Source organism: Telmatherina bonti (assembly GCF_933228915.1).
Source record: "Telmatherina bonti genome assembly, chromosome: 24".
In the NCBI taxonomy this organism is placed as follows: domain Eukaryota; kingdom Metazoa; phylum Chordata; class Actinopteri; order Atheriniformes; family Telmatherinidae; genus Telmatherina; species Telmatherina bonti.
The window spans coordinates 21288747-21314108 of NC_136633.1; the positions used below are offsets into that span (position 1 = coordinate 21288747).

A 25362-nucleotide genomic window follows, 5' to 3' on the forward strand; every position below is an offset into this window, starting at 1 on the left:
TAAACTTGCTAAATTAATAAACTGAAAGAAAAAAAATGTAAATCTAACTCTATCTTTGTAAAAACTGATAAATAATTGCAGCCTAATGACTCCATTTCCTATTTCTATATTAGATTTAGCTTTCACAAGAGAAAAGGGTTAAATTAACATGCAATGGACCAGCATTCCTGTTGTTGCTTATTTTTAATGTCTGAATGTCTAAAATGTACATATATATAAGTATAGATCAGTAAAAACAAATACTGAGTTGATGTTATTTCCTTCAGATTTACTAAAAACAATGAAAAATCTGCGCTACACAGCTTTAAACGAGAGTTTATGTCATGTTCATCTCCAGACCGTTTGCTAGTTAGAAGGTTGGAAGAGCTTATATAAATATTGCTTCATTCAAATGAGAGCAGGCTTAAAATATCACCATGGCAACATGGTACAGGGATGTTAAAAACAAAGAAACTTCGACAGACTCCAAATGATGCATTTTGAAATATTTTCCTGTCACATGATTGATAACAGGCAGAAAAGAAAACAGGATACAATAACTCTGTATGTGTGTGTGATTGACGCGTCAGCTGGCACAGGTTCAACACACGTCCTCTGCTTCCTGCTACATGGCACGCACACACCGCCGACCACCGCACACACACACATATATACACGTGGTGGTGGTGACATTTGCGAAGTCTCACAGAGGATGATCATAAATCTGCTTTATGAGCGACTCCTGCTGAACCCAGCAGACTGCTGACCGCATCGCCTTGACATTCAACACTTCACAACCCGGGGTTCAAAATCCCCGAGAGCTCTGATTGATTCGGCTCGTGAGGGCAGTGAAAGCCGCTCTCTGCTGAGGGTCAGGCTTGTTTCTGTTTATGCACGTCTTTGCTCATTACCATCATGGCAAGAAGAGATTAGGCAGATTTCAGTGTTTGTACAAATAACACTTTCCCCTTTTCCACACCAGAAAACACTTCATCACAGTGAGGTTTAAGGCTGAGCAAACATGCAAGCAGCTAAACAGCCATTAATGAATGTGGAAATGTGTTTAGTGGAAAGGAAACTGAAGACAGGAAAGCTTCAGACTTTGAGTCGTCAAGGCTGGAATTCAATCAAGTCATTAGAAGTAGGAGGAGCCAGGGTAAGGTTCTCATATCTAACTTTTGGTTGTGAGACGAAGGCAACAGTGCTCTCTGAAAACACCAAAAAACTCAGGGTTTTGGGTGAAAAGGTGTAATGGGGTTCAGAGTGGCTGTTTTCTTCGGGTTTGTGCTTCTCCTCTCAGGTGGAAATCTTTGCTCTGCAGCTGAAAAAAACTCGGCCTCCAGCGCCAATGAGGTCCTCTACCAGTTTCCCCAAAACCAGGTGACGGCAAGCTCAGAGCACACAGCAGGTCCTCAGTCAAATCACACGGCGCAGAAGTACCGAGTCCAGGCTCCTGTAACCTTCCGGCTCAGGTCCCACCAGCTCAAGAAACCAGCCGGCAAACAGGAAATACCCCAACCTGTTGAGGAGCAACCTCTACAAAACATGCCAAGAGCGCAGAAGCCGCTGGAGCAAACCGAGGCCGCCAAGTCGCCGGCCCAAGATCCAGATCTGAACCTGCCTGTCAAGAAGGAATCCAAGGTAGCTTGTGCTTCCTTTTTTCATCTTTTTGTGACCCTCTGATCCACACAGCACATGTTCTGAGTAAATCAATTTAATGTTCTAGGGACTGGTGAGGTTTGAGCAGCAGATGCCTGTGCCGGCTGCGAGCGTGTCGGCACGCTGCGGGGAGAGAAAGGTCACCATAGCAGTCAAACAGAACTTCTTTGGTAATGTCTGCCTGTTTTTTTTTTTTTTTTTTTAGGTGCTTGAATTGATCCATTGCATGCAGCACTCTTCGTCACAGATTCATTTACAACACCTTCTACTCTGGCTGGAGAACACAGGGTGGGGTTAAGGCTTAAATTGGAAAATTGAATGGGCGAGTGATGGGACACAGTGCCGATTACTGCAAATGGGACAAAATGTGGACATGGCGATCAATAACATGTTTCCTCTTATTCCTTCACTCTGAGAAGGTGCATTCAGCTTGGATGCTCGAATGCTGACTTAAGGGAAACCTTTATTTGTCCCGCAGCTTGCTCTGAGTGCTATTGACTGAGGGAGAAATGGCTTCAGGTAATGGTCTTCTCTTTTGATTTGCCTTTTTCCTCTTTGTTCTTCTTAGGAAATGGCCAGTTGATCTGCCCAAACGATCTGACTTTAGGAGGGTGCGCGGCAGTGGACGCAGTTGACCATATTCTGCTGTTCCAGACAGAGTTGCACAACTGCGGCAGCACAGTTACGGTGAGTGGTGCTCTGGCTCGCGTGTTAACCATCTGCAGTCGTACTAACTATTCTGTTGTCTTCAGATGACCGAGGAAGCCCTCATCTACGCATTTCCTCTGACGTATGCACCAACGCCCATTGGTGACACTTCCATTGTAAAGACAAACCCTGCTGAAGTGACAGTCCAGTGTCAGTATCAGAGGTAAATCCGTGTGCTAAATGGCAGGTATCTGTTGGTTTTTCTAATGTCTTAGCCCTTATTCCCACCAAACCTGAGGTCTTCTATAACTGTGCAGCAGATGACTGCAAGGTTTCTAAGTTTTAGTTTGGTTTTTTTTTTTTGTTTGGTTTTTTTAAGTGCTACAATTGTCGTCAAATTGTTTCAATAAAAATCGCCTTTGTAGGAACGTTCCTGAATGAGATGATCGCTAAGTACCTGAGTAAAGTAGCCATGAAAGGAGCTTCAGTTCTGCTTTTTAGCATGGGGAGACACTGAAGTATGCTTTATGGCTAAAAAGAAAAAAATCTGTTCTTGCTGAAAAGTGATATTTTACAATTCATGTAGACAAATAGGAAGACGCTGGGGTGGATGTGGATTGCCTGTTTACTTATTATGCACCTTTTTCTTTAAATTTTCTATCTTATCTTAACATGTAGTTAAATTTATATAGGTCACAAGATCGATGTGACCCAATCTTTATTCAGTCATTTAAAGCTGCTGTAAGTTAATTTTTTTGGAGGCTGTTGGTGCAATGACTTGTCCTGCCATTGTGTTCTACCTCCTTATCAGGTGATTCTTCCTGGCCTTATAATTAGGTTTAACATGGTATTAAGGAGCAGATTCACTGTTATCCATTGTTCTGTTTTTGTTTTTTCTTGGCTTTCCAGCAGTTATCAGTGAGATCTTTGGTTTGCCAGTCCGCTATCAACTCCATCAGGTCAAACAACAATGTTTTACCTTCATAGATCAAAATCTAAAAGATCTGAAATCCAGTACTTGGTCTCCATGCAATTTGATGAGATTGTATTAGATCAGGGATCCTCAGTCCTGGTCCTTGAGGGTCAGTGTCCTGCAGGCTTTGGAGCTTCAAGTTGGGCAAATCAATGTGTATTTAACAGACGTGCAGAGCTTGTCTGAGTCAGGCATGTTGCAGCAGGGACACTTGGAAAAACTCAGGACACCGGCCCTCAAGAACCTGGATTGAGGATCCCTGTTTTAGATCATGCATCTAAAGCACTTTTTGTAGAATATTTCTTGATTATATTGCAGTTTCAGTTCTGCAGACCCTCTGATTTTCTCTACCTTTTCTTAAACCCATTATGTTTTCAGATGGAAAAATAGGGGAGGGGGGATTCAAGATGGCTGCTATATTTAAGGTGGAGAAAATGATCTGAAAGGAAGTATAAATATTTGAATTTTCCAAAACCATATCAGACATCTTGGTTCTGCACAAAACACGCAAAATGTAAAACGCTTTAAACAAGCTAACTCCCTTAGTGGCTAAAGTTTTAGCTACATCCTGCTGAAAAGTTAAAGGTGAGTCAAACTGTGGACGTTGATGCAGATGTAAAACTTCAGAGAAGAAACGTGCTGTTTAGCTATCTGGATAAACCTACCAGGCAGACTGCAGTTGGAGTTGATCTGTATAATGGTTGCCAGAAATCCCACTAGCTAACTTGATTTGGACAAATGTGATCTTGCATGAGTATCTGGCTGTGCAAGTATATGGATGTTTTCGTGTTTTAAACATCAAAACTGTTCTCTACAACTGAGAATTGCTGCGCTTTAGCTCCTCTTAGGTAATATTATTCTTCCTGGATGAACCTCTATCCATAAATTCTTCTTCTTTTCTCTAATTTGTCCCTGCAGAAGGCAACATGTGAGCAGCAATGCCCTGATGCCTACCTGGAAGACATTCGCCTCCGAAATGCAAGCAGAGCAGAAGTTGCTCTTCTCCCTGCATCTCATGACAGGTGGGAAAATGACAAACTCACGCCTGATGTTGTGGTTTGAGTGGGCTGTCGTAACAATGTTTGATTTGCACGCAGCCGTCTCGCTTATTTCCCCAATGACAACATGCATGATTGCAATCATGAAGTCTTGCTTGCAGAGTTTGCTGTGATTGTTAAAAATGAAACTTTTGATACATGTCGGAGGCTGCAGCTGACCATACAGCTACTTATGCAACAATCAGTGATCTAAAACTGCATGTATTTTTTTAAGAGCATCATAAAAGTTTTTAAACTGCATTTTGCAAGCACAGCCCCTCATAAAGGTTTCTTATCCAGGTTAATGATGCTGTTTCATTTGTAATTCATTTATTGCCTTATTCTCTCAATGTTACAGTATCTATCTCCCATGTTCTGCTGCAGCCCTGCGCGGCTACCTCCCTTGGGCATCATTTAAGTTTGATCTAATAAGACTGATGACCCCAGCATTATTATTCCACTTGCATCTTTTTCTTGTGTATTTGATTAGAGGACTGGCAGTCACAGAGGCCTTCCAATGTCTACTTCCTGAGTGACGTGATGCACATCGAGGCGTCTGTTCTCCAGGGTCACCACGTTCCTCTGAGGGTCTTTGTGGACAGCTGCGTGGCTACTGTGAACCCAGATCCCAGTTCTCAACCCAGATACCCCTTCATCAGCAACTATGGGTGAGAAACTATGATTTGGATAAAGAAATATTTAGGTTCAAAGGATATTTTAGTATAATGGAAAGCCTTTATTGTTACTTTTAAGGTGTTTAACGGATGCGAAGATGACTGGAGCCAAGTCGTACTTCATGCAGAGGAACCAGGAGAACAAACTCCACCTGCAGTTGAAAGCGTTTAGGTTCTACCAAGACGACAGGAATTCAGTAAGTGGTGACATACATAGTCGGAGAAACTCAACATATTGTTTGTTTTTTTTTATTTCAGTAACTTTATTTTTTTGTAATATGATCAAATAGACGATGAAGCGTTTCTAATTTTTTTGGGCCAAAAAGTTGTAAACTTAAAGATTATTGGCTAGAAGGCAACTGAGGTTTTAATGCTGTATTAATGCATTGTTTATCCAGATATTTAAGGCTAATAAAGTAAATCCCTTTCAGACTGTTGTTTCAACACGTTCTCCTTTGTGTTATAGCAACGTTTCCTTATATTCTTGCTTTTAGCTCTGAATGGAAAAGGTAAAACTGCATGAACGTTATTTTCATTTTAAAGTATCAACGTCAATATGTTTGACCTTTTTTAATGGCAGCATATACATTCCTGGAACCGTCGTTGCTCTGCAGAGTCCCGTGGAAAATTTACACCCAGAGCAAAAAGTAGTGCTGCTTTCAGACGATGCTTTTGAATTAGGCAGATTCCTGCACTTTGGCGCCTCTATCAATGGTTAATTCAGCATCCATATTGCTTCAAGTCTCTTCTGAGTTCTCTCCAGCTGTTAGGTCAGCTCTTGTTTCATCTCTTGCTCTGTTCCCTTTCACCTTTTCCTCTCTTCCTCCGATAATGTCCCCTCGGGATTTCATTGCTGAATCAGCCACAGTGCACATCAAAAATAGCCAGTATGTATGTTTCTTTTTTTCTTGCCATAAAGCAAATTGCAGGTGTCGCATAATGCTCCAGGCTGCAACACAAAGATATGAAGTTCAAATTCTCAGCTTTGGAACGCTGCAGGGCGACATCTCACCCTGAAATGTGTATGATGAATAATGTCAGGTGCCATCAAAATGAGTTGAGGTTGAAAAGTGTTCCTTTTTAAAGAAGGAAAAACATTATGGTGGGCATGGAAACAACAATCTGATAAAGACTAATCCTACACAGGTTGGTTATTCCTGAAGACCAAACCATATTAACTACAAGTCGACTGCACTGAGACTACTTTATTTCTTCACGCAAATTAATGAAAATTTGTACATTTAATGCACAGGCTCACTATAAATGTTTTAATTTAATCTCCTCTATAGATTTACATCACGTGCCACCTGAAAGCAACAAAAGTCAATGTTCCTATCGACTCGCAACACAAAGCCTGTTCATTTCTGATGGAAGCCAAAAGGTTGGTGCACATGCAGCTTGTTCTGTTTACACGCACCTGTTTTTGTCTAGCTTCATGTTGTTACAGGGAAAATGTCAGAAAAAGCGCTACTCTACATGTTTAACAAGGCACATTTTCATCTCTGGACAGATGGGTGGCATCAGGTGGAGACAATAAGGTTTGTGACTGCTGTGAGACCAGCTGCAGTGGACAGAGGCAGAGAAGAAGCTCTGCAGCAAATGCTGGTACAGTTTACAGAAGCGATGCTACACGACACTGGGATGGCTCCTGAGCATGTGACACATCCATGGGGTGGATGCTGATATTCAGACTCGTGCCATTATGAGAATCGTCCACAATATTTGTAATTGCCCAAATGAAATGCCAAGAGGAATATTTGGTTTGCTTGGCATCTCTATGGTAGGGTGTTGCATGGCTATTCTAAACTCTGGCTACACCTGAGTGTTTTTGGCAAACATTCTGTTTTTATATGGAAGAGTTGAACCTTTTTTAATAGTCTAAACACTCAGCTAAGAGTTTTTCTCCTCCCCTGTACGACATATTGGACTTGTGCATCTTCCTGCAGAGCTGCAGTGGGAGGGGATGGCCGCTCTGGGCCCCATCCTGCTGGAAGACGACATTCTGCATGAAGAGCTAACTGAGGTGTCTGAGCTTCTGCCAGAACCAGCTCCTCAGCAACAGACACAAGAAGAGAACCATGCTGGTAAAATGCATTCATATTCACCTCTGCCAGACTTGGCTTTCTGCTTGTGCTATAATTAATGTTCCAGTAATGTTTCTTTTTCTTTTCACCCCCTCTCTCTCTCTCAGCCTCGCATTTCACAGCCATGCTGTGTGGCGCAGGTGCAGCACTGGCTGTGGTGGTGGTTTTCATGAGCGCTGTAATTTGCGAAAGACTTCGCAAACCCATTGGGTATTCTGTTTGTACCTGATACCAGATAATAAAACATTTATAACAAAGCTTTTTTTTCTTTTTTTTTTTGATCATCAGTAGAGAACTAAAGCTTTGCTTCCCTCAAGGTGATTACACTGAAATCTAACAGCAACAAATCGCAGGAAACAATTCTAAATGCAGATGCAGTTAATCTCCCTAGGGTCAAAAGGAGGTAAAACTAATACAATAGGGATGTTGCATATGTTGGCATTAAGAATCATTATTTTTCTCTAACAAAATGCATAAATGCAGATTTGTTTTGCACATTTAATGCATCACTTGTGTTTAATTCACTTGCTGAAACTTAAAACAAATATTTGCAATTCTGGAAAATTGTCATTTAGCAGCCATAATCATGTAATGAAAGCTGGGTATTGTGACTGTCCTTGCAACCAAAGAGGCCCGAGATTGCATTCAGTAAAGTCCCTCCATGCAATTGCTTGCAAAACCCACCTGGAAAAGGGAGAAATGTGGTCTCTAAGGCCATTTGTTTGCAGTATTGCACACATTTTGATTATTTTGTGGTGGTGTAGACTTGGAGCAGCAACATGGAGATGCAGTGTTGGCAGAACTAAATGTGTAGTGTCTATTAACTGGCATCAGTAAAAAGGGTGAGGCTGGAAGTGTGATCATGGTGGCACTTGCCACCTATTGAAGTCTTCAGATCACTGCCTCGGGTGATCTGACAGGTTATTGGAGGTGGGCAGATGTCCTTCCAGATGCTAAACTAGTTTGAAACTAAATTTTTAAAGCAGTTTCCTAATTATAACTTAAGAGTTTACATTTAGCAGCACATTTCTGAAAGCAGTTACCATGCAAGAACATTTATGTGGCTATTAAGCTGATAGCATGAAACTATGTATAGCAGTTGTGCAAGTTGTATGGTGGCAATTCATTAGTTTTAAAGTATTGTGGGGAAACAGTGATATTTCATTTACAATGAGTGTCGTAAGAGACAAAAGAAACTTAATGTTTTCACATTGGAGCTGAAAATAAAGAAAATACTTTGAGTAACTCGGCATCCCAAGTTTCTTATCACGAACTAAGCTAGCGTTAATCAGTTCCATTTAAACAGGAAACTAGCAAGGCTGCTAGTTTTTGCTAGCGCTACATCAAGCACGAGGCTAGCAAGGCTGCTAATTTTGTATTAGCAGCCATGAAAACTGGTAAATGTAGCCTCTAATTAGTCTTTTTTTTTTTTCATATCAGAAAATATATTAGAGAGGGCTGCACGGTGGCGCAGTGGTTAGCACTGTGGCCTCACAGCAAGAAGGTCACTGGTTCAATCCTTGGCTGGTTTGGTCAGTGGCCTTTCTGTGTGGAGTTTGCATGTTCTCCCCGTGTATGCGTGGGTTCTCTCCGGGTACTCCGGCTTCCTCCCACCATCCAAACACATGCATGATAGGTTAATTGGTCACTCTAAATTGCCCCTAGGAATGAGTGTGAGTGTGCGTGGTTGTTCGTCTCTGTGTGGCCCTGCGATGGACTGGCGAGCTGTCCAGGGTGTACCCTGCCTGTCGCCCAAAGCCAGCTGGGATAGGCTCCAGCTTCCCCGCAACCCTGAATTGGAATAAGCGGTTTGGAAAATGAATGAATGAATAATATTGGAGAGACATTTCTGTTGCTAAATTAGACTGTTACTAAATTGAAGAATTCACTGTACGGAGCTTTGCCCTTTTACTTTGGGAGCTTACTAATAGTTTAAATATACTTATATTTGGTTTATCAGTAGTTCAAATCCTGCTAAAGGTTTCTTTTGATGATTACAGTAAGACGTAAAACAAATTTAGTAGTTTCCATTTTCCAGTCATATAAACTAACATGTCTCAAGTTTCTCCTTGATTTTGTTTTACCACCTTGTTTCTGTTATGATTTATTAGCTATTTAGGAATAATTTTACAAAACGACATCCTCTGATAATTTTTTCCGTCAAAGTTTATTGTGTTTTCACCAAAACCTTTTTGGTCGCCATACTGACCTTATATTTGCAACGTTCGCCATAGTTTCGATACATAATATAGCCATAAAATTTATTCGCCATAGTTTCGATACATAATATAGTCATAAAAATACAGATTTTTGTTATGTTGATTGATAATGAAGGTTTTAATTTTGGTAGTGCCATGCAACTTCTCCCAGGTTACTGCTTTACTGTGTTTAGCCCATTAAAGCCTAACCTTTTTTTTTTTTTTTTTTTTTTTAATGGTAAAAGTGCAATTATTTGAATATGAAGTGGGTTTTTTTGTGTGTAAAATTTATCACATTGTGACATGTCAGCAAACTGAGATGCCTTTAGCATAAATTCTGGAAACTCAAATACTTCAATTTAATTGTGCTTGGTCACCCAAACAAACAGTAAAAGCAACTTATTAGTCTGCTAAAATAAGGGTTTTGTTTCTGGATTTCTTTTTAAGGAGCAGGTTCAGGGGCAAAAGCTACATTACCCAGACTAAATAGCTCAGATCCAAACACAGCAGCATCCATCAAGCCGATGACTACATTTTTTTCCTTTAAGTTTGATTTTAAAGCAAAACATCTAATAAAATAGCTTATCAAAATACATTTATGACTCATACTTATCTGTTTCTCATTTTTGTCTTCCATTGTTAAAACTGATGTGTTCTTATGATGAAAATGATGGGAAAAAGTGTGACAGTTATTGAGTGATGTATTGTTGAGTGCAGATTGGCTACATTTGGGAGCATTGCTGTTAATCCATCATCCTTTAATACTAGGCATGGTTTCATAATGTTTTTGAAGCTGGCGGACAAGAAATTAATGCTAAACTGTACGTAAGATCTTCATAATGTGCATGGATGTGTGTAGGACATCTTTAATGATGGGTCACATTTGTAAATGCATAATTTCCCCACACAAATGTGAGCAGTAAAGTGCTCCTGTTATGAAATGACCTGAAGTACCAGGCTTTATGGGGAATACACGCATGGATGATTTGTACAGTTAATCTTTTTTGGGAACCTGCAGCAGTCCTTTCCACTGCTCTGATGGCTGGGAGATAATTCAATACACATCATTACCACTGTGCTGTCGTGCAGTTCGCTTGAGCCACATGAGATTTTTCCATCTTTAGAATATAAAACAAAGACAGCCCTCAGAAACTGAAATGAAAAAGCAAGACCTCTGGCTCCACACTGTGAGATACACCATAAAGTACCACCGTTGTAACAATGTTCATATTTCAGATTCAGGCCATTTTCAGCATCTCCCTCTAATTCACCCCCTCCAGCTTTCTGCCTGTAGAGGAGTATTCATGAAATGGGGCTCATCATGAACTGTTGCTCACAAGCCCGGGAAGACGAATAGACATAATTAAAAAGCCCATAAAGGAGAGAGCAGGGGCTTTTATTACTGTAATATGTGAAGGCCCTGGTTTAATGGGGTGTTTGTTCCTGTGTGCAGGGCTGATGGCTGCATTGTTTTACTGCCAGAGAGATGCTGACCCCCTCCTATCCCTGCCACACCAGAGGCTAATAAAAAGCCATATCTAATGATGGACCAGCATGCCTCGTGTGGCAGTGACAGGCATGCAGAGATGGACACAAATCAACCAGCCTCCAAAAAAGAAGGGTATGGGGAAGAGATGTGGTTTCCAGATAAAGAAGAATGGTAGGATGCTGTCATCTCTTTAACTGTTGTTTTGTGAAGGCCCTTGCCTTCTCTTTGTTCATTCATAGGTGAACATCAGTGGATGGTTTTGGTCATTTGAGGGCAGTGAAACAAGTGTCAATTCACACACATGGATCATCATCATTGAAATTAAAATTACCTTTAGCATTAGACGGGGCAAATGTCTCACTTGGACTATACCAGCTATGGAATTTTATGCCATTAGCTCCCTTGTATTATGTGATGTGAAATAACGATGGTCACAAAACTGTTTAATTCCAGAAATGTTGAGATTAGGGAATAAATTCTAACAGTAAAAACTTTAGCTTAAATGTTAAAATAGTCAAAAGACAGTTTAGTGTTTTCAGACAGATTGAATACAAGCTAACTTAAATCCCAGTATCATGTGTGAAGGGTTCTTTTGGGAATTTTTTGGAAATCTACCAAAATTATTTTTTTCACTTTAATAGTTAATATGGTTTGCATGTTAAGAAACCTCTATCTATCTAGCTAGCTAGCTAGCATGGATAGAGAAATTAGCCTTCATTTTAATTCTGCTTTTGACTCTGTTTTAGTCTCCTCCAAGTTATTGAAAACCATTAGCATCTATATTTGTGTAGTTGGTTGTCAGCTGCTTGGAATATTTAAAGGATTTTTTACAATTATCCATGTCTATTTGTATTTTTCTAATAGTTTAGTTTAAAAAAAAAAAAAGGCTAACTGTAACTGCTAATGTGCTAGCAGTTTTCAGCTACAGTTGCTGCAGTGCTACCAGATAGCAGCTAATTGTGTAGGTGATTTCTCGTACAGGTGCTCGCAAGTTTTAACTCTTATCTCCTACAGTGCTAGCGGTTGCTAACTGCTACAGTGCTTGCGGTAGCATTATTGGTAAACTGATAAGGTGCTAACAGCTGGAGTTTTTTACTTGCTATCTGCTACATGCTAGCAGATAGTTGCAGGAGAGTGTTCATTTCAGGACAAAAGCTTTTTCCTACAGAAATGCAATTTCCCTGGTTTTTTTATGGTTTTAATGGAGAAAGGGGTGTTTGGAGGAGTTAGTCTGCTGATTGCTATGCTAAGTAGATAAATTTGAGACATCACTTACTTAGTCCCCCCTACTGTCCTTTTACTGTTTAATTTTTATTTAAGGTTCCTTTACTTTTCCAGTTTGCTCAAGTTTATGATAAGACAGGGGAAATACATTGTTTGACTTATTCTTCATCTTCTTCCCATCATCTAGCAAGGACACTGCCAAACTTAAACCAGAATATGGTCTGTAGAACTGATGGATCTGTGGTAATTGTAACCCCTCTGACCATTTTACAGTTATCTGACCCATTGTTTTGATTAAAAAAATATTGATTGTTGCAGCCCTAAAGCACAGATGCTAATACCAAGAAGAGAAACAGCAGGGAATTCTGTCAGTAGGATATAAAGTGGAGCAATAAACATGAATCTGCAGCTATTTCAATAATGTACACAGAAGATAATGCTTTATTTCCTTTTGGGAAATGCTTCATATCTTCTTATTTTGCAGCCATAAATTGATTTTTTTTTCCATAGGACCATCAAGAAGAATGTTTATTTTCCATTATTTAAAAAAAAAGTAAAAAGAGAACAAAGCCTGCAGCATTAAGAGAAATCAGCAGAGTGTAAATGGTGTTAATGTCGTGTTCTAGCCGCAGAGGATCATCATCATGATCATTCTGGAGATAGTCGCCTGGCTACAGATGTCCAACAGTTATGGCAGCATGAGCCCAAGTTGACAAGCGAGTCCTGAATCAGCCATTTTCACAGCCAGGATGGGTGACCCCCGAGGGTACGAGCAAACACACATGCAAGCACTGACTGTACACGCACTTTCATTCTCGTGTACACGCTTAGACCATCAAAAGTAATGGTGTGTGTCCAGCAGAAAGTGGAGGGAGTACTCTCGTGTCTGGCAGATATCATGGTGAGGAATATTGTTCCGCACCATTTGTATTCTGCAGACATTATTGTTGCACTGCACACTGGTGGTGATGACAGAATAGTATTAACGCCAGACCTGTTGGCTGATGCTTTTGACAAGAAAGTACAGCATGCGGATTACTTCTTGAGACAAGAAAACTGCTGTCATTTTCAGCTGAAGTGGTTTTCTGTGGATTTTTTTTTTGTTGTTGTTGCTGTTGTTTTTATTTCTAACAAAGACAGACATAGGGGGCCATTATCAAAGAGAGTTTTCTGAGTTATTACCCAGAGTTTTTATGTGTCAAGACAGACAGCTGCATTTACCAGAAAGGTAACTTAAAATAGTCCTTTTTCTTTCACTGTCAATAGATATCAAAGGCTGGTTAATTTAAGCCATGAATGCACACTGGGTTATTATATGCCTCTCATACGAATTGCACCAGTACATCAGACTCTGGTCTGCAGAATGTACACAAACATGCACATTTCCCTGTCCAGACCCATAATTAACCCTCTTAATTAATGGAGAAAAAAAGTTACTAAGTAAGGAAATGGATTTAATTAGCCTGATCCTAGCCCAGGAATACGTGCACGCCATAAAACCCGCACACACGTGTACCCACAAGCACACACAAAACAATTAAGCCTCTTTTATCCTGGCTAATGGCTTCAGTGACTCAGAGCCTTTCTCATTAAGACTATCAATATTATGCTGATTACATGCATCCACTGGTCTCCTTTATCAGGGCACAATGGGACGAGAGTGTGTCTCTGAGGTTTTAAGGATGGGGCACTCGGCTTTGTGTGACCTTATCAGTGAAAATAGACGTTCAGATTGTTTGGTTGGAGAGATTTACAGAAGCTTCACTTTGCTGTGTCTTTATTTTTCTTTGGTTTATCTTATCAAAGAGGCTGTGCATGTCTTTCACAGCGAGGAAACGCCTATGATGTTGCGCTACTGAAGGCTTTATAGACATGAGGAGGGATGGTAGCTAAAGGGTTGTACATTTGTCTACTTGTCTGTATTTGTCCCACCTTACCCTCATTGTCTTCAACCAAATGAGTTCCCGCTTGACTTTGGAGTTTGTTCTATTGTTTGTTCAGAATGTTTGGTCATGTTTAGAGTTCCAGTGTGTAACATCTGTAGACAAGTCTACTGTAGATGGTACAGGAGGCAAACTAAAAACTATCTATAAACAGGCCTTTATTTTGCTTAAGCTTTTTTTTTCCTTCACTTGTTTTTTAAGGATAAACATTTGGTCACAATTAGCAGTTTCACCCACTAGTATCATTAGTTAAATTAACAAGATATACACTGTTTTCATCAAAGGTTTTTGGGGGTTTTTTTTTATCAGATCAACACAACCGTCCAGCTTATTCTAGTCTTGTCTTAAATAATGTGCAACGAGTTGAGACAAGACTAATAAAATCCAATAAAAATATATTAAAATCACATAACACTTCCATTGTTTCTGCAAAAGTAAAACTTTATAAACAGTAAATTTAGGAGAAGAAAATTCACATGCGCCCCTAGACTGTACATAAAAAGATGGACGGAGCCTCCGTGACGTCACCCATAGGTTTCTGAAGAGCTGAATTGAAGCTTGGTGGGCAGTTCCTAAAATACAAATATGGGCAAGGAGGTGGAGCTGAGAGAGGGGCTGTGAGTCATGGTGGATGATTGACATCGAGCGAACTCCAAGCTGCCTGTAGCTAAGAGCTAACCAAACTAACCCGGAGATAACAGGAGCTAATCAGCTAACGGAGATTAGCGGGCCAAAGCTAAGTCACGTTGTTAACCGGCTAAAAATCGTGATTGTGCTACATTCTTCTTACTTGAAGCGGGAGATCGGGTACCTGTCAATCAAAAGGACGCACCCCTAAATATGCAGAATTTTGAGATTAAATTACTTTTAAACGGGCGAGTTAGAAAAAATTCACTCCTCTCACAGCTGTCATGAAGGTAAACCTGACCTATTAAACCAAAAATGGATTTTTGAACCAGGATGTAAACATGTTTATTTCTGCTGTGAAGTTGGTCTTTTTAACATGAGAGTCTATGGGGATTTCCTCTGTTTTGCAGCCCCTAGTGGATGAAGGAGGAACTGCAGTTTTATGCACCTCCGCATGGGCTTCACTTTTAACTTCCGGAGGCTCCGTCCATCTTTCATATACGGTGTATGGGTGAGCCTTGCGATGGACTGGTGAGCTGTCCAGGGTGTACACTGCCTTTTGCTCAAAGACTGCTGGGATAGGCTCCAGCTTCTCCATGACCCTTCATTGGATTAAACAGTTAGGATAATGAATGAATGAATGAAATCAAAATGTATTTACAATCCCGGTGAATTAGATCCTCCATGTACTAATCTAGCTCACTGACCACTGAGTCACATACATCTGAACATGGGTCACTGACACACCCAATCCATTGGTTTGGCAATATTTATCCCCTCCCTTATAACAACTGCAGCTTTGCTTGTTTTCAGTGAAAATATGTTTGTGTTATTCACACAGCTATGTCAGCAGTGTTTCACTGTTCAAGAGAAGAACAGCACTCTGGTTTCATCCATGTCTTCTGCTTTTTGTTCATCCATTCATTTGGGCTTGTTAGATATCAAGTGAGACCATGCAAGTTTGTCTTGAATTAGTCTGTATTAATTCATCCTGATCTGGAATAACTTGAGGATTACATGGACGATAGTGCTGATTTGAGTCTGATTTTTCAGGTAAGTTACTTTCATGGAATACCTGCCAGGAAAAGCAGCCATGTTGTCTCATGTTTCTGTTGTCGCTGTTAGTTTTCTATACTTTGCATCTTTGCCTTCTTGTTTTCCTCACTTTGTCCTTCTTCTTTTCCTGCCTGGTGGCGGTGAAGATGTGGACCCAAATGCAGAGCCGAAAGTCAGGAATGCAGAAGTATGCGGTTTTAATCCAGAAAGAAATTTAAGTCAGAATAGACATGGGGAAGCTAAACAGACACAGGGACGAGAAACTAGCACAGGCAACTAAACTAACACAATGATCCAGCAACTGAGAACACAAACCAAGGGGTATAAATACACAGAAGAAGTAACTAGACACAGGTGAAATGAATCAGAAAATCAAACCAGGTGAACTAATGAACAGGAACCTAGACATGATAGAACTAAACAAGGAAAACTACAAACCAAAACAGGAAACCAGAACTAAAGAGAAACACAAAATATAGTATCATAACATTTCCCCTCTTTTGTTCCTCTAGACAGGTACAGAATTAATCTTTAATTCATCCATAACCAAATTACATAAATAAGGAACACTCAAGTATCGAAGGGAAGCTTCATTTCCACAAAGCTTAAGAGTCTCCCAGTAAAGCAAATTTGTTCTGCTCAACACAGGAGCCGGAGCATAATTCTACTTGCTGGAAAGCTGGACAGGACAAAGGGGAAAAAAGAATAATAAAGCTTTGCATAATGAAGCCATTGCTGCTTCTGCTGATGATTCAGTTTATGGAAAAAAAGCCTAATATATCAACATTTATTTGTTTATTTCTAACTCACTTTAAAGCTGGATCCTGTTGAAATCTTAGGCCATGTTCAGACCAACGCTACAGGAAGCAGTCTGGCCAGATGTAATAACAATGATGCTTCTCTGTATCTCTGGAAAGACATCCTCTTAGCATGAGACAGCCTCTTAATGACCGATCAAGGATGGATGTTTGTCATTCAAACTCTTTTTTATGTCTTGCAGTGATTTTATTCATCTTCAAAAGTTGGGGGATTTAATAACAAATATATAAAAACTGAATGGATGTATTTACAGCTTATCTATTATATATTGCATGGTAATCGTAACATTCAGTATTTAATCCACTACATTATGCATATAATGACATAAATGCATTAAAATGATGCAGGTGGAGGGATTTTCAGACATACTGTGATGAGCAGAACCTAAAGTATAAACTCATTAGACACATTTTTACTTTTCACACAGAAATATACTTTAGAAAAATATTACATGAGGATGAAAATAATTCTCACAGTGTAGGAAGAACTGCAGTCATGCCAAATAAGAAATTTTATTCTAAATGCAAGCTCATGCAGCTGAACTACAACATGACACATTGCACGGCATTTGACAAATAATTAGCATAAATCCCACAGAGTGTGGAAAAAGCTGCTATTTGTAAAGTGTTGCTGTTTTTTCGGGTTCTTGTGGAGAAATCTTTGCCAACTTTTCTGCATCGGTCTCTGCTGCGGACTTTGGGGAGTTCTGTCCTGTTGTTCTTCATCACCACGTAAGGATTTATGATGATGCGTCCGATTGTAATGGCCAAAAATTTGGTTGTTCATCAACTGTTTTTGTCTTTCTTCTTTTGAGCAGAGGAGTTTGGGACAAGCTCCCTTGTAATTGTAGGATACTTTGGTAAATAACCCAACAACTGCAAGGTGGCTCAAAAATAAACCCAAATCATTAGTCTTCCACCACCGTGCTCAACAGTTGGCATGAGTTGTTTATAATTCTATGTTGTGTTTGGTTTTTTACAGCTGTACTGCTGCCCATTATGACTAAACATCTCCATTTTAGTCTCATCCGTCAGCAGGACATAGTTTTAGAAGTCTTGTTGGGTTTGATGAGTGTAACTTTGCAAATCTAAGGTATGCAGCTGTAATATTTTTTGGAAAGAAAAGACTTCTTCTTTGCTGCTGATCCAAACAAGCTCCACTTGTTCAGTCTGTTTCCGATCATTCTGTCATGACCTCTAACATCTTATGTGCGATTATGATTCTTAGTCTGTCATGGCATGTAAATGTGTTGTCATGGCATCTATATTTTATGAGTGAATGTGAAAAATTTCTGGCCTTCCATAAATATTCAGTTCATTTCTGAACTTTAGTTAGAGCAGCAACCTTGTGAAGATTGTCCATGGAGGTGTTCTCACTGTAATGATCATGTTTGAAAAGGACCTAGAAGCTCTTGTCAGGCTGAGGTCAGGTGAGGAAGAGGGCCACATCATTATCTATTTGAGGGTTTTGCTGGCTAATCAAGATAGCCTGGCAGGCCAGACTGTCTGCGGTGAGTCTGGGGACTCACTCGCATCAACGGATTTCTAGGGCGGGACAAACAAGCACGAAGTGAAGGCAGACGTGATGTCAGTAAAGTGCCAGCCTACAATATTCGGAAGTGTTCAGTGGCGCGAATGCAACAGAAGAAAATAAACATGCCGTGCAGTACAGAAGACGTAAATGACCTGTCGTTTTTGCTGTAAAAACTTGAGGCTACATGGCGTCATTGGCAACTCGTGTTGCTTTTTTAACCTAATTGTCAAAATGAAACAAACTCCTGCTGCATCCATGTGCTATCTTGAATGTTTTAAAGAATATGCAGTGACGCAAGGCAAGAGGCAAGAGTCTCCTCAGATCAACCAATCAGAGTGGCTGATTTGTTTAAGATCGATGCAAATCTCTGTGAAGGGGAGGGACTTCAGGCTTAGTCACTCGGTATTGAATATATAGAGCACTCCAGTCTGTCGCGCCCATAGACTGTATATAAAGAGATGGACGGAGCCTCTGTGACGTCACCCATTGGTTTCTGAAGAGCTGAATTGAAGCTCAGTGGGCGGTTCCTACCATCGCCATCATGGCAGAGGCATGCGTGTCGTCTCGCTCGGAAAATACAAATATGGACAAAGAGGTGGAGCTGAGAGGACAGCCGTGAGCGTCATGGCGGATGATAGACATCGAGCGAACTCTGAGCTTTCTGTAGCTAAAAGCTAACCGAGCTAACCCCGAGATAACGGGAGCTAACCAGCTAACGGAGGTCAGCGGGCTAAAGCTAAGTCACATTGTTAATCAGCAAAAAACCGTGGTTGTTCTACGTTCTTCTTACTTGAAGCTGGATATCGGTACCTGTCAATCAAAAGGACATGCCCCTAAATTTGTCGAACTTCGAGATTAAATTACTTTAAAACGGGCAAGTTAGAAAAAAATTCACTCCCCCCACAGTTGTCACGAAGGTAAACCTGACCTATAAACCGAAAATGGATTTTTGAACCAGGCTGTAAACATGTTTATTTCTGCTGTGAAGTTGGTCTTTTTAACATGGGAGTCTATGGGGATTTCCTCTGTTTTGCAGCCCCTAGTGGATGAAGGGGGAACTGCAATTTTATGCACTTCCGCATAGGCTTCACTTTAAGGTTGCCGCTTGGTCGCGCCAGGCTGTGTAATACATGGATACATCAGTCATCTTATTCTTCTTTGTTTTTAAATGTCTTGTTTGTTTGCATCCTTATGACTTGGTTTCATCTTGCAAAGCACTTTGTGTTGCCCGTGGCATGAAAAGTGCTCAGGAAATAAAGTTTGATTTGATGATCTACATATTTTCTCAGACCAGTAAAATAACAGTATAATAACATATAAATCACCAAAAAAATACAAAATTTTCCTTGTTTTAGTGCAAAAAAGTTCATTATGAAGACTCTTAAAGTAATTAGAAAATGTACTATGATCATCCTGAAGTGCAGTTTTACCAATGTTTTGCCTAATCCATGTGTGTAATTTAGATAGTAAATTACCTCCTTATAATCGCATAAATGTTCATTTTCCTTTATGTACACATCACCGTGCCATCCCCTCAGCATGGAGGGTGAGAAAGGTGAGTCTGACAAAGAGACAGAAAAGTGAGATAAACTGGCATCTGTCACACAGGCAGGAAGACAATAGGCCTGTGCTTTGACCTTCAGTCTCTTCCTGTTGTAACAGACACGGAAGTCCGTCCCAGAGGAGGAGAGAGGAAAGCAGTGGCCTGACCTGTGCAGCCACACCTTCACCCCCTCACCATAAAGCATCTCCAAACATCCCTCACGGGGGCTGCCACTTTCTCTCTGATCTCCTCTGTCTATTGTGAGATTTGTTTTTCATCTGAGTTCTGAGGGTCTCTTGTGGCCTCCTATGGAGCTGGCGGACAGACCTTTGGGTGGTTCCCAGCCTCGGTTTCTTTCCAAACTCCCAATAAGACAATCGAGCTCAGCTGAAGTGTGACTTAAGATGAATTGAATGAACTGCAGGCCAAATTATTTCACTCCAGAGCCACTGTTGAAACAGGACGAATCCGGTTTAGTGTTGTCTTGCTGAGGAAGCAAAGCTTTCCTTTAATAGAGATATCACCTAGCTAGCATGTTACCCCCAAAACGGCTATAAATCACTTACCATTAAGTTATTTTCACAGATGTGTATCTCATCCATGCTATGTGCTGGAGTGCACCGAGTCCCAGATGCTGGATTTTGAATTCTCTACTTGTGCAAGCCAAATGGTCCTTTTCCTCTCTGGTCTGAAGGTCACAACTTGGATGGTTTTAAAATGAAATATTCATAAATCACTCATTGATTTTTGTCTTGGCTGAGTAACTTTTTTATTTTCCCTGGATGCGAAAACAAACTTTATTCACTGATGTCTGTTGTCAGCTCTTTTAAAAATGAATTTCTAAATTGTTGAACTATTGACCAACACAGTCCCAGATGTGTTAACACATCTACATTTTTTTCTTCTTGGAACACTCAGAGCTTTTATTTGCTGCACAATGTGATCTCAGACCAGTAAAATAACAGTATAATAACATATAAATCACAAAAAAATACAAAAATTTCCCTTGTCTTAGTGCAAAGAAGCTCATGACACAGTTCAAAACAAAAGGTTATGGAGCCTTTGCAGCAGTGGCCCCTGTTTTATGGAACTCCCTTCCTCTCAGCCTGAGGTCGGCTGAGTCTGTGATCTCTTTTAATAAGCAATACATTTTTTTAATCTTGCTTTTACTTAGTTTTTTTAATTTTATGTTTTTTCTTGATATTTTTTATGTTGTTTTAATGTTTTTGTGTTTTTTTGTAAAGTGCTTTGTGATTTTTATTTTAAAGGCTGCTATATAAATAAACCTTTACTTACTTACGTATTATGAAGAGTCTTAAAGTTAATAGAAAATGTACTATAACCATCCTGAAGTGGAGTTTTAACAATGTTTTGCCTCAGTTTTTCCATTTATGCATCACAGCTTTTAAATAATTATCATTACAAAATCACAAATTATGAATCACCGGTGTCTGTGAACATAAAAGTTACGTTTTTCAGATTTGGATGACAGTAACTTGTCAAGACATAAGTTATCTTAAATGTTTAAATGTGCCATATAGTGATCCTGATGGAAAATTTATCACAAATGTTTTATATTTCAACAGTTTTTTAAAAAAAAAAAGTAATCTAAACACAGATTTGGGAATTGAAGTTACTTTTATAGAAAATTGCAGCAAATGACTTCTGGGTCATTTTAACGTTTACATCACTGATCCCTATAGGGGCCAGATCGGACCCTCTGGCAGGCTGGTTTTGGCCCCTTGGATGTAGGTTTTTCACCGCTGCTCTATTTATACTACATAAATATTTTAAAATTTTGTATAACGAGAGAAAGCCCGCCTCCTGATCTGGACCTCTATTCGCTTCTTACCTTTTCCCCAAATGTTAAATTCCATCCGCTGATAAAGATGATGAAATACAGTCAAAAAATGTTGCTGAATAACCAAATCTAACCAATGTCAGACTTGCAAAACAAATCACAGGAAAGATGATTTTACTGAAACTTCATCTTGAACTTTTGGTTAGCCATTAACAGCATGCAGAAATGTGGTTCATTTCTTCACCGCAACAGCTCTCCAAATCAAAATGAGGTGTTTCCTGGAGGCAAATGATCCCTTCAGCCGTGCCAACAACACCGTGCGGGACCTCTCTGACCCAAACGCCCACCATCTGAGGCAATAAGGGCCTGCTGGGAAGCATCTGCACCAGGGAAGTTATAAGCAGATGTCTTTTCGAACTGAAATAACATCAGATCTTTCCAATAATGAACCTAACACCTTCCTTTTAACCACCAGGAGGATAACCACAACAAAAGGCTCCCTTTCCGTTTATTCCCACTTCAGATGTGGGGTTTTTTTTTTTGTTTGTTTTGTTTTTTTTAAGCAGACAATGGCTGAAAATATTCTTGCTTTTGTGTTTGATGTAGGCTTACTTCTGCTGTGCTTTAATGGGAATGTGCTTTAGCTGTGTTTGATCGCAGCGCTCAGGTGCACAAAACAGGAACAAGGCCGCAGACAAAAGAGATGAGAAGAAAAGCAGAAACTGGCATATCTCAGTTATGGATTCTAATATACGCACATTTGTCCTGCAGACCGTGACCTTTAATCCTGATTGGCACGCTGAAAGTGGAGGAAAAACACAGCACCCAAACATTTGTTTATCATTCAAAGTGCGCGAGGAGCTATCAACCTGAATAAATAAATCCCCCCACTTATCTCATAACGCTCCTGGATAAGCGCTCCCACCGGGTCTGGATGGAGGAAGCTGTCAGCACCTCTATTTTGGTTTGCCTTCGCCTCATACAGAGACTGAATCCTGTTTTTCTTCTCCGATTCATCCTCCTGGTTTTTGCTCCCTGGAGAGTCATTTCCCTCCATGTGCGTGAGACATGCGTGTCCCGCATCACCATCCATATGTGATCCCGCTTTCCTGCTTATCCTCTGCTCTGCTTCTATAGCTTTCAGCAATGCTGCAGAATTTCTCAGGTTAGGAAGAAAGAATAAAAGGCTTTTCCAGTTTGTCTGGGAGATATAGCTGCCATTACTCAACACTGACCTTCCTATATAGCACCAATATCGCTCCTTTTTGTTTTGACACCTGTAGCTGCCATAAATAGGAGGTGCTCCTGTGTTGTTGGTTTTTTTTTTTTTTTTTTTTTTTACTAATATCAATGTAGAGTTTGCCTTTAAAATTTTTTATCAGTAAATCACATGAAAAGTGTGAACATTTTAAACATGATGCAAATGAGCAGTTCATGCATCATCATACACATCTCTGCAGAATTTTATCATGCTAAAAAAATCTGTAATCTGCACAAGGCAGAACCAGTTTGTCAAGAAGAATCAGACTTATCTTTGATGACGTAGAGTTACTGTTCAGTTTTTATTTCCATTCATTGAAAGAACAAAGGAAGTCAATGAGAAGCTCAGAGAAGGGAAGCTGTCTTGCAGAGCAACATTGCCACCTGCAGCCAAAGGGGGAAAAAAACAACATCAAACACATTAAGTCATTTTGAGAAAAAATTCAACCTTTTTAAGAAAAGTTGAATCATGTCTTTCGTATATTTATTGTTTTACAACTGAGCTGTACTGTAGCAGGATTTAGCTGTAATAAAATGGTTTTATAACACGCCACATACCTAGCTCTACATTATAATTCATCTGCTGTTTTGGTTCATTTCTCATAAATAATCAATGCAAATGAGAGTGATTGTGTTTGTTTTTAATTATCAAAGTTTTATTAGGTTATATAATACTGGATTTTATTGAATAAAACTGCTGATGACTAAATATATTTTTAGTAGTCGCTTCAAATCCAGTGTTACAAAGTTTTCTTTGGTTCTCTCCGGGTTCTCTGGCTTCTTACCGTCGATGAAAACATGCATGTTAGGGTTAATTAGTTACTCTGAATCAGGGCTGCCCAACTACGGACCTCAAGGGACACAATCCTGCAGGTTTTCCATGCATCCCGGCTCCAACACACCTGACTCAAACAAATCACTCATTGTGCAGAACTTCATTGGCTGTTGGATCCATTTAATGGAACAGGGATACATGGAAAACCTGCAGGAAAGCAGGACTGACTTTCTGCTCTAAATTGTCCCTATGAGTGGGAGGGAGTGTCATGGTTTGGAGTTTCTGTGTTGTCTTTTCTTCCCGTTTCCTGTTTTATTTGGTCTCTTTAGCTCCTCTTTTTTTTTTCCTGTTTTGCTTCCAGTTCATTTGCTCACCTGGTTTGATTGTTATATTTCCTTCATCTATTAGTCCCTCTGTGTATTTATGCACCTTGATTTTCTGTTTCCTTTGTCAGATCATCCTGTTGTGTTCCTCTTTCCAGTCTCTTTCAGTCTCTGTACGGCGATAGATATTCAGGATTAAACTTTGTTCCTGCGTTTCTTCACCGTCCTGCTACTGCATCCTCAAATTCTGCAGACCCTGACTGTAAGTGTGAATGGTTGTTTGTCTGTCTGTGTTGTCCCTGCAATGGATTGGTGCACCGCCACTCTCGCCCGACGATTGCTGGGATAGGCTCCAGCTTTCCCTGAATTGGACTAACTGGAAAATAAATGAATATTTGCATGGCACAAAAAAAACTTTAAAAGGTTTTAAGTAAGAGCTGAGGAATTTGAAATAAACTAACCGTGCCTGTTTTCCAAATATAAAAACTGTCTCTAAAGGTCTCTTGTTATTTATTCTTTTCCTATTATTGTTTTTCTCTTATACAATGTGTAACATGTAATTTATTTGGCAAAGACTGCATCTCCTGTCAGCCTTGATGACAGCAACAGCATAAGGAACAACCGTATGGGAAGCTGCTACACCCTAACATGTGGATGTAGTACCAGTAGTTCTACGTTCATGCCAAGTTCCTGCTGCAGAGCAGGCAAAACAACAATCATCCGGTGTGTTAAAACAGCTTTTTTCAACCCCTGTGCCATGAGAGATTAAAATGGTCCAGTTCTAACTAACTGGTCTAAAAAGCAGCTCTGTTTTAATCCAAACAGGCCCACTCACACTGAGTGGAGTGAAAGATCATGAAATAAAATTTTTGTGTGTTTATATGATTTCTATAACAAGATGGACTTTATATTATTGATATAGACTTCAGTTGTTGTTTTTTGTTTGTTTGTTTTTAAGCATTTTCAGTTTGAGGTGTGCCTTGTGAATGTTTATCCTGTGGAAAGTTGTAACAAAGTTGTAATAAGGTTTGGCTTTAATAAGTGTTTCACTTCAGCCAAAATCCTTTTCAGTCATTGTTTTTATGTTTGTATTTATGTCTAAGTTATGATATTGACTGATGACTAACTGAAATAAATAAACTCAATTCGACTAAAAAAAAACAAAAAAAACCCAAACGTATCACAGCTCAAAAAAAGGCTGAAAAACACTGTTAAAAAAACGGGGGAAAAAAAAGATTTTGTGCCTATATTTAAATGGATATGATCAAATATCTTGCTCTTGATCATCTTTAGGTTTATTGAATTATTCCAAGTGCTGCAAACATAAATTCTTCCAGTTAACCCAGGTTTCTAAAACATCATTTTACATGCAGAGTTGCACATATTGTATTTTTTCTTTCATAAATCCAACCTGTTATATTTTACAGTGCATTAAATATGCATGAAATATAAAAGAATCTAATTTAAAGATAGATTTATGCATTTTAGTTCAGGTTTTTATCTCTAAATTCTGAAATAAGAAATGTTTTCCTTTCACCCTCCATCCCCACCCCTGTTTTCACCCCTCCTCAGGATTACTGAGGTTTTCCTAGGCTGAATGTGCAACATGTAACCAGGATCTACATGCATTTTCCAGTTGTTTCTTATTCAAACAAGTGAAATAAAACAAAATCTTTAATGGAAAAAATAATAAAAAAATTGTGACAGTTGTATTGGA

General features: G+C 39.7%; 1 protein-coding gene across 1 annotated transcript; it reads left to right on the top strand.

Annotated features, from left to right (window-relative positions):
• Positions 1 to 1230: 1230 nt before the first annotated feature.
• LOC306774143 (zona pellucida sperm-binding protein 3-like) lies at positions 1231 to 12678 on the top strand (the record flags this gene model as incomplete). The annotated part of the gene is made up of 12 exons (XM_079264125.1): positions 1231 to 1620; positions 1706 to 1808; positions 2207 to 2325; positions 2391 to 2509; positions 4178 to 4281; positions 4787 to 4964; positions 5050 to 5167; positions 6260 to 6351; positions 6481 to 6575; positions 6917 to 7054; positions 7162 to 7271; positions 12592 to 12678. 12 exons carry the CDS (start codon positions 1231 to 1233, stop codon positions 12676 to 12678), a joined length of 1653 nt encoding a protein of 550 aa, XP_079120251.1.
• Between the last annotated feature and the right edge of the window lie 12684 nt (positions 12679 to 25362).